The following is a 15104-nucleotide window of genomic DNA, read 5'->3' as shown; positions in this document are numbered from 1 at the left end:
TCCCACACTATACGTTCTCAGGAGTTAATAACACACTCACAGGCATCCACACTGATACTGATCCTCTATTTATCTAATTATTTTTTCTTCTCTGATTGCTATGGTCATCACCAACACAAAATAATGTTCACACATTACATTATCTGCCTTTTATGTTTTAGAATCATTCTGACTCTGGAGTGTCTTAGAAATGTCATGTGCAAGGTTTTTCATTTTCTCACTACTTTGTATTTTTATTATCTCTATTTTCATTTCCATAGCAGAGCAAATTAAGAGACGACTCGTGGAGTGAGGATGCCTAGGTTCAAACCCCAGCTTACTAACACCCCTACAAACAGTTGTACGATCTCAGTCAAATTACTTAACCTCTCTGAACTTTACTTTTCTCGTGTGGAGAAGGGAGAAAATAAGAAATAGCCCCTCAACAGGATGGGCATGAAAATTAAAACAGCTAAAGTGTACGAAGCACCTAATGGAACCTCAACATTAGTCACTTTGATATCAAAATAATACTCATAGCTTTAATACTAATGACATAATTAAGTATGTTCACCTCACATAAGCACAACACAGAAAAACCATTAATAATGACAGGCTAAACAGTGCATGACTTGCCTGCTAATACCATTTATTAGAAAGTTTCTTATCTCTGAAGTTGAAGATCTATAAGCAAAAGAGCTTCTGCATTAAAAAATGAATTGCCAAAACTGTAACCCTGACATCTAAGAAGGTACAAGGCAGAAACTTGAATTCTAGGAGAGGTTGCCCACTAGTAACTCCGAAGACTGTGACAGGGCAGTCAATGTCAATTCAGGAGTGACAAATCTGATCCAGTATTTACAGTAAAGCATGCCTTTGTGGCAGATTTGAAATGTCTTTCTTGTACTTGGGATTTAGTTCCTCTGAAATATACTGTATCCTAAAAAATGAACTACCCACCAGAACACTGAAGTTTAGGTTTTGGACAATTATTTTAAAGCTTAAAAAAGTAAACAAATTGCAATGGTTACATTAAAGAAATACAGCAGAAACTACAGAGAAACAGCCTTACTGATTAATACATTCACTTCAGCTTATAAGCACTGAATACCTTCTACATGTTTAAGTAGGTATTTTGAGAATTCAAAGATAAATTAAGATGGAGTCCTTGCTCTCAAGGAGCTTCTGGTCTAGAGGAAGAAACAGTAATTTATTATCGTTAAATATTTAACATAAAAATCAAGAGCCATTCTTTCAGCAACAATTTACTGTTTGTCCACCAAATGCCAGGCATATATAAGAAAGACTGCATTAAGAACTGAAATAGAGGAGGTGTAACTGGAAACAAGTGTCATTCTGACAGAGAACTTCACGGGGCAGTGTCTGAAGTGCCTGAATTATAACCCCTGCCACCCAGGCTCAGAATGTGTCTGCTTCTATGGACTATGAGAAACAAACTGAGGGCCTCAGAGGGGAGGGGGGTGGGGGAATGGGATAGACCGGTGATGGGTAGTAAGGAGGGCACGTATTGCATGGTGCACTGGGTGTTATACGCAACTAATGAATCATCGAGCTTTACATCGGAAACCGGGGATGTACTGTATGGTGACTAACATAATATAATAAAAAATCATTAATTAAAAAAAAAAAAAAAGAATGTGTCTGCTTCGTGGAGGTTGTAGCTCTTTGAGCACAGGTTAGAGGACCACTCAATAGGGACGGGAGATCTTTGTGAATGTACAACTTTTTCTAATAATCCAAAAACTTTTCTTGCAACCAATTTGTTCCCAAAGAAAAAAATGTACCAGAAATCATGTAAAGGTAAGATAAGTCATCCAATTATTTTTCTATGTGCCTTGTCTACCACTCTTTTTACTATTATTACTTAACAGTTAAATATTAAAATTAATAAATGTAATAAATATTAAATATTTCTTAAATATTATTATTTCTCTTCTGCTCTGTAGAGTCTCCCGGTTTGGAAGATAAATATGAAGTACTAATTCAATAACTGTGAAATCCTTGTGCTTCTTATAGAAACGTAATTGCATCTTCAGCTTTCAAAAAAATGACTATTCATTTTGTCAAACAGTACTGGCTTATAAGTAACTCTGCTCATACCTCTAATGGAACATAACCTTTTTAACCAACCAAAATGTTGAGTAAGGCTAGTAAGTTTTAGCATGTAACAGAAAAATATATGTCTAGCTGAAGATTACTGTCCATTATTTATCTGCAATAATAACATTTATGCTATTTAAATTCTAAGATAATTGGGATAAGCAAATATTTAATTATGATTGACATAAAATGTTTAAGAACAAGAAAAAACAAAGTTAAATACATGTACTTACTCTGTATATAAATCTTCTATCATTGCAACAATAATAACAATAAGAGACACAGCAAATATTTGACATCCAGAACCAATGAGAGAAGAAAATATCAGTGGGTGACTTGATGGTCTAAATACATCTCCATGCACCTGCTTCCATCCATACTCATCTCCTAGGTCTCTATCCTACACACATATATATGTAGAGAGAAGAGAAAATCATTCAGAATGAAATTAAAATACATAAAGTAAGTGAAAAATTACAATTCCAGTTGAAAGTTCCATCCCTCCAAACTTGTAGCTATTTAAAGTGTTTCAAAATACCTAGAAAAGACATTTCAAATTTAAAATAATCACTGCCTTAAATAATTTATAATGTCAAAGTATTATAGCATTCACTGAGGCTCAGGAAGGTGGCTCCCAGTTGTGCTCAGAGAATACCAAAGAATGGAAAAAAGAAAAGGTCTAGGAGCAAAAAGAAATGGTCAAAATGAGTAGTGAAGAGAAGGGCCATATGCACCCCAATGTTCATAGCAGCAATGTCCACAATAGCTAAATCGTGGAAGGAGCCGAGATGCCCTTCAACAGATGACTGGATTAAGAAGTTGTGGTCCAGGGGCACTTGGGTGGCACAGCGGTTAAGCGTCTGCCTTCGGCTCAGGGCGTGATCCCGGCGTTATGGGATCGAGCCCCGCATCAGGCTCCTCTGCTATGAGCCTGCTTCTTCCTCTCCCACTCCCCCTGCTTGTGTTCCCTCTCTCACTGGCTGTCTCTATCTCTGTCGAATAAATAAATAAAATCTTTATAAAAAAACAAAAAAGAAGTTGTGGTCCATATATACAATGGAATATTACTCAGCTATCAGAAAGAACGAGTTCTCAACATTTGCTACAACATGGACGGCACTGGAGGAGATAATGCTAAGTGAAATAAGTCAAGCAGAGAAAGACAACTATCATATGATTTCTCTCATCTATGGAACATAAGAACTAGGATGATTGGTAGGGGAAGAAAGGGATAAAGAAAGGGGGGGGTAATCAGAAGGGGGAAAGAAACATGAGAGACTATGGACTATGAGAAACAAACTGAGGGCCTCAGAGGGGAGGGGTGTGGGGGAATGGGATAGACTGGTGATGGGTAGTAAGGAGGGCACGTATTGCATGGCGCACTGGGTGTTATACACAACTAATGAATCATCGAGCCTTACATCGGAAACCGGGGATGTACTGTATGGTGACTAACATAATGTAATAAAAAATCATTTAAAAAAAATAATAAATAAATAAATAAATAAAAGAAATGGTCAAAATGAGAGAAGAGCACACTGGCTCTCTGAACATTCCTATTCTTGCCATTTACATCACACCTGTGGCTCAAATACAAGGGGCCAGATGGAGAACAAAAGAGAAAAAGAAGATTGAAGCCAGTAGTAGATGCCCTAAAAATGCAGAAAAGTCCTTTATACCCTGGAATCTAAGAAAATACATGAGGAAAATATCAGTTATATATTATCTATTAAATATTATTTAACTGTCTATAGCACTTTTTAAAAAGTATTCAATTTTTCCTTTTCAACCTGAATAAGCAAGTATCTAAAGCAGTAGTTCTTAAGAAATATCAGTCCCTTAAGATAATCTGGCTTTTTAGGGGCTGGGGGTGATCCTGGTCAGACGTGTTTGAGAAGCACCAAATATTTTATCTACCCTGTGATACTTCACAATGCACATTTGCATATTAAAATATTAATGTTGAACTCCTTTCCAAACTTACTTAATGACAGAGCATATCTACATAGAACAGCCATTAATATTCTACAGAACACACTTTTGCTCATTTACCACATTGTGTATAATACAGTAAAAGAATTTAGAAAACAAAGCTCCCCTCTGACCTATTAAACCAAATGTAAATTAATCCTTTCACCCACTCCCCGAATTTTCTGCAGTATTTAAGTATTAGAAAGATGTCAGTACAGGTCTACAACTTCTTTGCTGCAATTCTGAAATCTAAAGCTCTGAAAACCGAAAGTTTGTTTCAGAAGTCTGACACATTCTTATTTGGTGGCAAAACTTGAGAGTGAAGAAGAGGTTATTTGTACTGTTTATCTCACTTACGGTGAACATTCATATGTTTTGCTGAAAAAAACATAAATATATTTGATTATGGGGCAGGTAATCAGAGCATGTAAAAACATTAATATATTTGATTAGAGACCCTCAGGGAGTTCACACTTCTCTAAAACCTGAAAATTCTGAATTCCGAAACTCATGGAACCTACATTCCAACATTCAAAGTACCACTGAGTTAAACCATTTTTATAAATACAATGTAAAATGTTCACTTACCATATCATCCATTTCTTCTTCTTTACTGTACCGGGCATAATCTTTTCTTAGAGTTCTCATTAAAATCATTGAAACTAAGCCCACCAAGAAGATAACCATCATGAAAGAGTTGAAAATTGAAAACCAATGAATCTAAAATAACAGAAAATAAGATATCACTGACATGAAGTCTCAGTCAAAAAATTCATAGGTTTCGTGATGACAGTAGCATGTCAGTGCAAAAAAAAAAATTTTTTTTAAACTTTTACATAAAAATCAAAACTTAAGACACACTGTGGTGAGTATTCACAATGCAAAGAGACTGGCTTTCTTTACAGTAAACTTCAGATGCATTAAAAACATGATCTCGTATACACATATTTTCACAATCAATTTTATTGTACAAATAAAGTACAACTGGACCACATGACATATGCTATTTAGCATCACACAGAAAGAACACGGGATCTGGAGTCAAACAGGCCTGGGTTTTAACCCAGACTCTGCCAATTTCTAGCTACGTGACCCCAACTTTCCTATATCAAAAAGGAAGAAAATAATATTATCCTCATTTATATGGCTCAATAACATGTATAAAAAGTATGATACCATGTCTGGCACAGGCAGCACATACTCAATAAATGTTACTTTCCTTCCCTCGAACTGAGCAACAACCTGGAAACCTCCTCAAAATTCCAAAGACTGAACCATCATAGTTGACTGCCATGGATCTGGGCCACCCTCCGGAATGAGAGACTTCCCTTGCTCCAGTTCATCTTCTTCACCCTGTCACCATCCTTATCCGCTCCCTTCTACCTGAGCTCTCCACGGTACAGAGAACAATGAGATACCTCATTGTGTCCCAATGTTCCCAAGACTCTTGACTTTGATTTCACTCACACATATGCCCCAGAATTATGTCCAGATTCTGGTTCATAATCACAAGGTACACTGTATCTCTGAGTGCATCTCAGAATTCAGTGCATCTGACCTCAAATTCCTTTATATTTTAATTCCCAAAAGTTCCTCAAGGATAGTACCAAAATTTCTCTTCACTCACCAAGGCCCCAATTTCATTTAGTTTTCTGCATTTTCCTCCTAGCCTTTCATTCCTTCTGTCAATCTCCTAGAAGTTGTTTCCCTCTTAAATCAATTTTTCTACTAGGCTCTATATCTCTTTCATTCCTTGAGGTGCTTTCCCCTCTCTCATTTTGCACCCCTAAATTTGCACCTTTCTCTAGCATTAGCAATTGCCAAAGGTCCCCACCTACAATGGTATCCACACCCTGGGGTGGTTATATGGCTCAAACAAGATAATAAACGTAAAGTGTATGGCTTAGTGCCTAGGCTCATAGGAAAACACTAAAAAAATTAACAAGTTGTTATTTCTATTATTATCTTTCAAACTGTTTGCATGATCTTTTGTCCCCTCATTTTTCCTATCTTCTATCTCCCTCTTTTTTTTTTTTTTTAAAGATTTTTATTTATTTATTTGTCAGAAAGGGGCAGCAAGAGAGGGAACACAAGCAGGGGGAGTTGAAGAGGGAGAAGCAGGCTTCCTGCCGAGCAGGGAGCCCAATGCGGGCTCGATCCCAGGACCCTGGGATCGTGACCTGAGCCGAAGGCAGACGCTTAACAGCTGAGCCACCCAGGCACCCCGTATCTCCCTTCTTTCAATGCCAATACTTTCCAAATGAGGAAACAACACTTTCTGCTTCTTCCCCCACTTACTCCTAAAAACGACACAATCTCACTTTGCCCCATAAAATTTCTCTCAAAGGCCTGCAATGAACTTTTAAACTGATTCAGCAGTCAATTATCTGTCCACTGTCCTTGCTCTCCCGTCACATCTCATCTCTGCTGCCACTACACCATCCTCCCTGACGGGCCTGCTGCTTCTCCTCCTCCATCTTCGGTGCCTGCTCCTCCCACCCTGGTGAACTTTTCCAGAAGCGCCAGGCTTGCTCTACTATGACTTCTTCAGGCTCTCAGAACTTCAAACTAGTGTCGCGGTGATGATGGTAACACCCCCGCCCCCAATAGATAAGGCTACCTTATCTAGCCAACCTTTCTTTCCATTATGTCCTATCTTCCAGCTGGGCCTATCCTCCTTCGATGACCCACAAATACAGCACACTCATTTCCACCTGTCTCCTTCTCATTTCTTCTCACATGGGATCTACTTCTATCCACCTCTGTAAATTCTATCTACTGTTTAAAGCCCAATTAGAAAACCCTCTCCTCCATAAAACCTCTGATCTACATATCCCGTTATTCATAGATGTACTGCTCTACATGTCTACAGGTACATACATAGAGTATTCAATATGAAGGGCGTACTGTCTTGTACAATTAGGCCAGATTTTAACTTTGGCTAATATGCTAAGTATGTGCACTGGGGTGAACGGCAGCCCTAGCTGTTACCTACCCTAAGGCTTCAGATAAGGGACAAACTCTGTGACTCTCCCTGAAAAACAGGAGATAGCCAATTGCCTCTGTCTCTTTATAAAATCATTTTTTCCTACATTTAATAATTTATTTATTGAATATCTACTGAAATTATAAAAGAAATAATGAATGCATTATAATTTGAAATATTTGCAAAAAAGGGTTATATGAGATTTAAGTTTATCATTAAAGTATCATTCAAGACTTATAAAAGCAGTCTATAATTATACTTTTCCAAAGATTTGATTGTTCTCGTCCTAAGAAATTAATGACCCAAAAAAGGATGAGAGAAAAAATTAGCTTCTTTCAATTTATCAAATTTTTTAAGAGAAAAGAAGTTGTATGTAGTTACTATTTAGTAATGAGAAAGATGCTAATGATGTACTGTATGGTGACTAGCATACAATAATAAATAAGATAGATAGATAGATAGATAGATAGATAGATAGATAGATAGATAGATAAAAATTAAAAAGAAGAAAAATGCACCTGAAATGCAAACTTTCAACAAAGCTCCCTGCTATTTTCTAATCTAAGATAGAAACTTTAAACCAATACCCATTATAACGTACTGCCATTAACCAGACATTTTGTAATATCCTTTTATTCCAAAAATTACAAAATGCTGTTATGATTTTGGAAGTATTATAGCACGGGAAATATTTCTTAAAAAGAATAAACCAGATGTCACAAAGGGGTTACTAATCCTATGAACTGCTGGCTCCAGCCCCCCTAAGTGTTGCTAACCCAAAAGCAGCACCCCAGGTTCAGCACAAATCTTAGAACACTGGAGAGAGATATATACCCGAGTGGTGCCACGTGCTATGTGTCAAACACTGAACTCAGTGCTCTCTATACACTATCAAATGGAGCATCACAACACTGCACAGTATCACAATCCTTGCTTCACTATGAAGGAGGCGGAAGCTGGGGAACTGAGCAGTGTGGCCACGGTTATGGTGGGTGGCAGAGACTGAGTGTGTATCCAGCTCGAGCTCCTCAGCCTGAGTTTGGAGTATTAGAAACAATCCCTACTGTTAGCCAGTAGACCCTGCCGCTCCCACCTATTTAAGGAACAGGCTGCAGTAATCTCCCCCCCTTCCTGCACTGTCAGTTTTGCACTCGCTGGTGAACCCTTCCACGTATAAACAAGTTTTTTATATCTAAAATAAAATTTCCCGACTCCATTCTTCCTACTGACTATCACACTGTTTCTGTCCTCCCTTTAGCTGCCAAACTTGCAGCCTCCAATTCCTCTCCTCTGAGCTCTTATACCAGCTCTGTTCAGATTATGCCCCATCGCTACCCCCAAATTGCTTTGTCAAGCTTACCAATGACTCCAAATGAATCCGACAGTCACTTTCACCTCACCTGACCCAGCAGCAACAGAACTAATCTCTGTCTCCTCCAAGATACTCTTTCTTCATTTGGCTTCCAGAACACCACACAAGCTTTCCCCCCTACCTTCCTGGGATCTCCTCAGAGCCTAAGCTGGTCTACCCTACTCTCCCTAATCTTGTCTTACTGCCCCTAGGACTCAGTCCTTGGTCCTCTTCTATTTCTACATACTCTGCCTTGGTAATTGCATCCAATCTCATGGCTTTAAATACCATCTATACGCCAGTGGCTACAAAATCTGTATCTCTAGCCCAGACCTCTCTCCTGAACCCCAGACTGATATATTCGACTAGGTGCTAAGTATCTCCATTTGGATGTCTTAAGACACTTCAAAACCAACATATCCCACGCTGTACTCTGAGCTTCCCCTCCATGTCTCCTCCAAATACAGACTTTTTGTCTCAGTAATGGCAGCTCCATCTAATAGTTGCTCAGGTCAAAAACTCTGTGAGTTCTTGTCAACCTTTCTTTATCTTGCTACCCATCAGGAAACCCTGTTGGCTCTCCCCTTCACAATATGCCCACAATCTGATATCTTCTCACCAACTATGCCACTACACCTTGCTCTGAGCCACTTCCCCTCTCACTGCACTGCTGCAATACCCTCTCATCTCCCTGCTTCTCCCCTCCCGCCACACGGCCTCTTTTCAACATAATAACCTGAATGATCCTTTTAAAACAGAAGTCAGATTTGTCATTACCCTGTGGAAAACACACCGTGCCCCTCTTTGCATTCAAAGGCCCCACAGCAGCCATGGATCACCTGGCTCCCGCTACTCTCTGACCTCATCCACTACTCCTCCCCTCACCCTGCTCCAGCCACTCTGGTCTCCTTGCTATTCCTCAAGCACACCGAACACACCGAGCGCATTCCCACCGCACGTTTCCACCACCCAGGCTTTTCAAAGCTGTTGCCCCTGCCTGGAGTACTCTTCCCTGGCCCCCCATATCCATATTCCTTATTTCCATCAACTCCTTCAAGTTTTTACTCAACAGTGCATCTCAGAGGCTTACCCTGAGCACCATATTCAAACTACAGCCTCACCTGTGGCGCTCCTGCTGCACTGCTCTCTCCTGAAGGACATATCTTCAAGCACACTACACCCTTAACTTACTTTGTCTATTACAGGTCTCCCCTACTAGGAGGATAAGCTCCAAGAGAGCGCAGATCTTTGCTTTCATTCTCTAATGTAGTCCACTTACATAGCACTGTGCTTGACACATAGCAGGTGCTCAATTAATAACTGCTAGAAGGAGAAATATGGTACATTTCTCTACTAGTGAAAATGCCAAATGGCAGCCTTTCCCCCAAGTTATCAATACCCAATGGCATGAGAAATAGGGCAGGCTCAGGTATTCCAGTAGGAAATGTCAGTTGAGAGCCCTCATATTTTCTAATATTATCTAAACATTTTAGTTATTTGTGCCTATACCTCAACCACGTTCAAGACTGCATGAACACTACATCTGAAGAGAACACACTGGGGGTAGGGGAAGTGGAGGCTGGGGAGGAAATTTATTTATTTATTTTTTTAAAGATTTTATTTATTCAATCGACAGAGAGAGAGACAGCCAGTGAGAGACGGAACACAAGCAGGGGGAGTGGGAGAGGAAGAAGCAGGCTCCCAGCGGAAGAGCCTGACATGAGGCTCGATCCCAGAACGCCAGGATCACGCCCTGAGCCGAAGGCAGACGCTTAACCACTAAGCCACCCAGGCGCCCCCGGGGAGGAAATTTAGGTCCAGGAGTAGCATGCTCGGACCTAGAGGAATATTAAGAAGTAGTGACAGATTCTGATGAAGTCTGGCAGCAATGATACAAATATTAGACCATAAAAACTTAGAGTACCAATAAACTTCAGAATTCCAGTCTAAAAGATCAGATCAAAAGACAGAAGAGGCAAGTCAGGAAGAAAGTCATCCCCTTATGCCTGTTGTCCTTTCATCTCCATCCCTGAAGGAGGGAACCACTAAAATAAATCTATTTTTTCCTATAAAGAACCAAAGCTACCACCTGTACAAAACCAGCAACGATGCCAGTGGACTTATGGTCTGAGCTCCATCTTACATCGCTGGTGGGAAGTGGGGGCATTTCTTCCCAGTCTTGATGTTCCTTTTTATGTGGAAAGACTTCCACCAGCAAAAGTTTCTGGTCTCACTCCACTCTCATCCGTTCCTTCCTAGAGGATTCACACATTCTGCTTTGTTTCTCCACATTTTAAGTTTCTCAAGGGCAGGTGCTCATATACAGAAGTCCAGCACTGAGTGTGAGAAATCAGTCTAATTCTGAGGGGGGTTTTTTTGGTGGTTTTTTTTTTTTTAAAGATTTTATTTATTTATTTCATTTTTTTTTAAAGATTTTATTTATTCATTCGACAGAGATAGAGACAGCCAGCGAGAGAGGGAACACAAGCAAGGGGAGTGGGAGAGGAAGAAGCAGGCTCATAGCGGAAGAGCCTGATGTAGGGCTCGATCCCATAATGCCAGGATCACGTCCTGAGCCGAAGGCAGACGCGTAACCGCTGTGCCACCCAGGCGCCCCTTAAAGATTTTATTTATTTGACAGAGAGAGAGACAGCCAGCGAGAGAGGGAACACAAGCAGGGGGAGTGGGAGAGGAAGAAGCAGGCTCACAGCGGAAGAGCCTGATGTGGGGCTCGATCCCACAACGCCGGGATCACGCCCTGAACCGAAGGCAGACGCTTAACCGCTGTGCCACCCAGGCACCCCCAATTCTGAGTTTTAATATTAAGAAGGCCACCTGTCCACAGACATAAGTCACATTTTTCAGTATCAGCATCATTAATAATAAAAGTAAAATTCTGGCTTTTGGTTTGTTGTATCTTTCCTTGTGTTACTCAAAACTGGTTTAAAGCACAGGCATGATGAAGGGGGCTTTCAACTGCTCCCCTCAAACTCTCTATCACCCTAGGACTCTGAGCTCACAGGTGAAATCACCACAAGCCCAATGTTTCAACTCCACGGCCTTAGTGCAGTGCCCTGCAATATGGCAGATGCTTGTTAATGTTTGTTAAACTGAGCACATAATGAATGTCTTAAAATACACAATTTACCTACCCTGTGTTGAAAAAAGGATGGATCAAGATATTTGTCAAATCGATCTTCAAATTTTACATCTGACTTTTTCCATTTCACCTGAAAAAAAATTTTTCACTTAAAAAATAAAGGCCGGTAAACAAATTAATAAGCTGATAATAAAGCCCTGAGCAAAATTAGGCAAGATTTACAGACTTAGAACAAGAAGCTAGAGAAATGGTGGAAAGTTACTGCCAATTTGAGAAGCTGAAACACGTAAGATGAAAAAAAAAAAAACTAACCAACTTTCCTCTGCATTAACAAAACTTCCAAAATACATAGAGGGATCATTTCAGTTTTCAAGGACTACTAACTATTGCTGACTTATATACTCTGATCTATTAATGTGATAAGAACTGAATTAACTAGACCAATTAAAATAAGAATCTATCCATCTTTGACTTTAGATTGCATTCATTTTATTACAATTATCAAACTTCTTTGTAAATTCAGTTACATAAATATCATTTGCACTAGTTACATATGCATAAGCTTAAAAAAAACTTTCAAAAACTGGCTACTAGCAATGGATTCACACTAGCTATCAGGAAAAAAACTGGTGAAGAGAGAGGCTACCTACATCAGATTTTTCTTCTTTCCACTATTTTTAATCCTAATGGAACAGAATTAACTTGACAGTTGCAAAGAGCTCTGACTAGCTCTTACTCTGCAGGAGTATCTTATTCCAACTGATAAAGCAAAAACATGGTAAACTATACCAATCCAGCTATTTTCAATACAGCATCATCTCTATCTGCAACAGTAAAAAGGAAAGAGAAACAACAAGGTATACTGCAATCTAAAAATATAACCATGAAAAGACACGGCTGGCTTAGCCCTAACTGCTCAGTTACAACGGTAAACTTTGTTGAAGCCAATGTAAATCCTGCAAGTGCGTAAACTGTATCGTATTAATACAGACCTGAAGCAAATCTCCCTGCTTTTAGGAGGCTTACTTACATACATTAAGGAAATACAGGTTTAGTAATATTCTGTTGCACCCTATTTTCATTTACTGAAGTAGTAAAACACACTTAACTATTGCTATTAGGTCACAAACACTTCTTCCTGTACACAATTATTTTAATACTTACTGAATAGGACATCTGGATTTTAGTATTAGGAACCAGTTTCACCTTTCCTTCACTAGTTAGATTAACGTCAACAATTCGATTTCCATTAAAACCTATTTCGAGTTTTTTGTACGTCCAAAGATAGTAATCTTCTCCATTTTCATCTGCTTCACCAACAATACCTACAAAAGAAGTAACACTTTATATAAGGTAATATCACTTAATGTTTAAAATATGTTAGAAGCTAAAAGCCCATAAAAAAAGTTTTTATAAACAAGCAATATTACCATTATTCTTCATGGTTAGAAAAGGACAAAAGTACAGGCTAGACTTCTACTCTTTGTTAACGACTTGGCCAACATAAACCATGGTCATACCATGAACAGCTCAACATAATCTATCACTAATTTGATCCTCAAAGTTCATTGCTTTGTCATGAGTATCACCTTCATGGTAATAATTATCACCTTATATGTGTATACTTCCTAACACCTGAAAATTTCAGGGAAGTATGGTCACCATCTGGCATGGTCACCCAGTTAGTAGTAGTCAAACTAAAATTAAAACCAAGTTCTCCAGAGGCCCAATGTAGCACTTTCTCTAATAACCTAAGATCTACATATGCCTAACTAAGCTGCACATACGTGTGTATCAGTATCAAAACTTAAAATGCCTCCTCTTTATGCTTCAAGTACTGGACCTATTCCTTGGGAAATCATCAAAACAAAAGGAGCGTAAGAGAAATGTTAATGAGGCACTAGTTTAAAATGATCATTGTGGTTTTGTTTTTTTTTTAAGATTTTTTATTTATTCATATGAAAGAGAGAAAGAGAGAGCACAAGCAGGAGGGGAGGGGCAGATGGAGAGGGTAGAAGAGACTCCCTGCTGAGCAGGGTTTTATCCCAAGACCCTGGAATCATGACCAGAGCCAAAGGAAGACACTTAACCGACTGAGCGACCTAGGTGCCCCTAAAATGATCATTTTGATCATAGTTTGGGATATTGAAAGAAGACCCAAACAGTGTCAGGACAACAGGTGGTAGCTGTTCTCTATGTTCCCTACCCAAACATATAGACTTCCCAAGAGCCTTATCCACTACAAGTAACTACGTAGGGCCTTCCCTCTATGGTCAGTGCATCTCATTAAAGTATTAGGGGGAAAAAAGATCATGTCTTATTAAGGATTATTTGCTTATTAACCAAAGTCGTTCTCTCAAACTGATGCAAATTCAAGGAATACAGTTTCATTGTGTTTGAGGTTGCAGAGGGATAATGAAATCCTTCTAATAATTTCATCAAGGTTTATTTACCTATCTACACTGAAAACTCTGGGGGTGGAGGCACAATTACACCAAATAAGAAGCTATTCTCTATGGGGCTTTTAAAAGACACTGAAACACTTACCCCAAAAAAAGGCCAAGCAAGAATTTTTTTTCTGACAAGAATTCCCATAGTTCAGACCTTCTCGGACACCCAAATGTACTCTCCTAAACATGGCAGACCCTAGAATCCCAGGGCTAAAAAAGATTTACTTTAGGACAGGAAAGCACAGCTGCCATGTTGCTAAGGAGACCCACGGAAATGACTGAAAAAACCCTAAGGTTCCAGACAAGAAACCCAAAAGCAATGGAAAAGAACACGGGAGTAACCTTCTCTCTCACCAAAAAAAAAAAGAGGAAACCCTGACTAACGGGTTCTCCTGAACTACAGGCTCAGAAATCTTGAGTGAATATTCAGCACATCTTCTTGCTACCCTTGGAGCTGATCACAGAAATGCCTGTGTTAATGTAATACTAATTACAGTCATTTATATGAAACGCTTACTATTTATACCTAATTAACATGCAACAGAGTAGCAATGATGCATACAATTATATCTTGAGATTGACTTTCTTACAAATTTTATCTTGGCACTACATTAAACTCTGGTCTGATATTTTCAGTATTTCAGTTTGCTGCTCATGAATGTAGTAGTCTGCTAACAATTTTAAGAATTCGAATATTCATTATACAAAGAACAGGTGTCCAAAGGGGAAGGAAAAAAAAAACTAAGAGAATAATATGATCAAACACGCTGGCTGATAGTTGGCTGTGCTTTGCATTTAAAATAATTTAATCAGATTCTTAACAAGTTCACCATCTTAATGCAGCCAAACCAGCTATGGGACTCTCCCTACCCAGTCACTCACTAGTACACATCTGGCAGAGCTCTGTGCCTTGCAAGCTGTCACCCATATGAGAAACAAAGGGATGAAGAGCAGCTGTGGTCCCCAAATGCCCTGCCAATTGCAGTAAGTATGCAACTACCCGGGGTTTTTTTTTTTCCGCCCCTTTTAGAATATTCACTTACTTTAGACTGACTTGCTATGTTTATAACTCATTTCAACAGTACACAGATGTAATTCCTTTCCCTAATATCATTCTCCTGCAAAGCTACATGTAAATATATTCTT

General features: G+C 39.1%; 1 protein-coding gene across 1 annotated transcript in view; it reads right to left on the bottom strand.

Annotated features, from left to right (window-relative positions):
* TM9SF3 (transmembrane 9 superfamily member 3) overlaps window positions 1-15104 on the bottom strand; it is a 70639-nt gene that overhangs the window by 34378 nt on the left and 21157 nt on the right. The window contains exons 4-7 of the mRNA XM_045784980.2: window positions 12673-12833; window positions 11561-11638; window positions 4660-4791; window positions 2334-2500 (exon numbers count right to left, since the gene is read on the bottom strand). Coding sequence (XP_045640936.1) covers window positions 2334-2500; window positions 4660-4791; window positions 11561-11638; window positions 12673-12833 — 538 coding nt within the window. The remainder of the gene's footprint in view (window positions 1-2333; window positions 2501-4659; window positions 4792-11560; window positions 11639-12672; window positions 12834-15104) is intronic.

The sequence above is a fragment of the Ursus americanus genome, chromosome 6 (assembly GCF_024610735.1).
Source record: "Ursus americanus isolate L20-20 chromosome 6, mUrsAme1.1.p, whole genome shotgun sequence".
In the NCBI taxonomy this organism is placed as follows: Eukaryota; Metazoa; Chordata; class Mammalia; order Carnivora; family Ursidae; genus Ursus; species Ursus americanus.
Note: the sequence above shows the minus strand (reverse complement) of the source record. Positions and strands in the feature narration are given on the sequence as shown.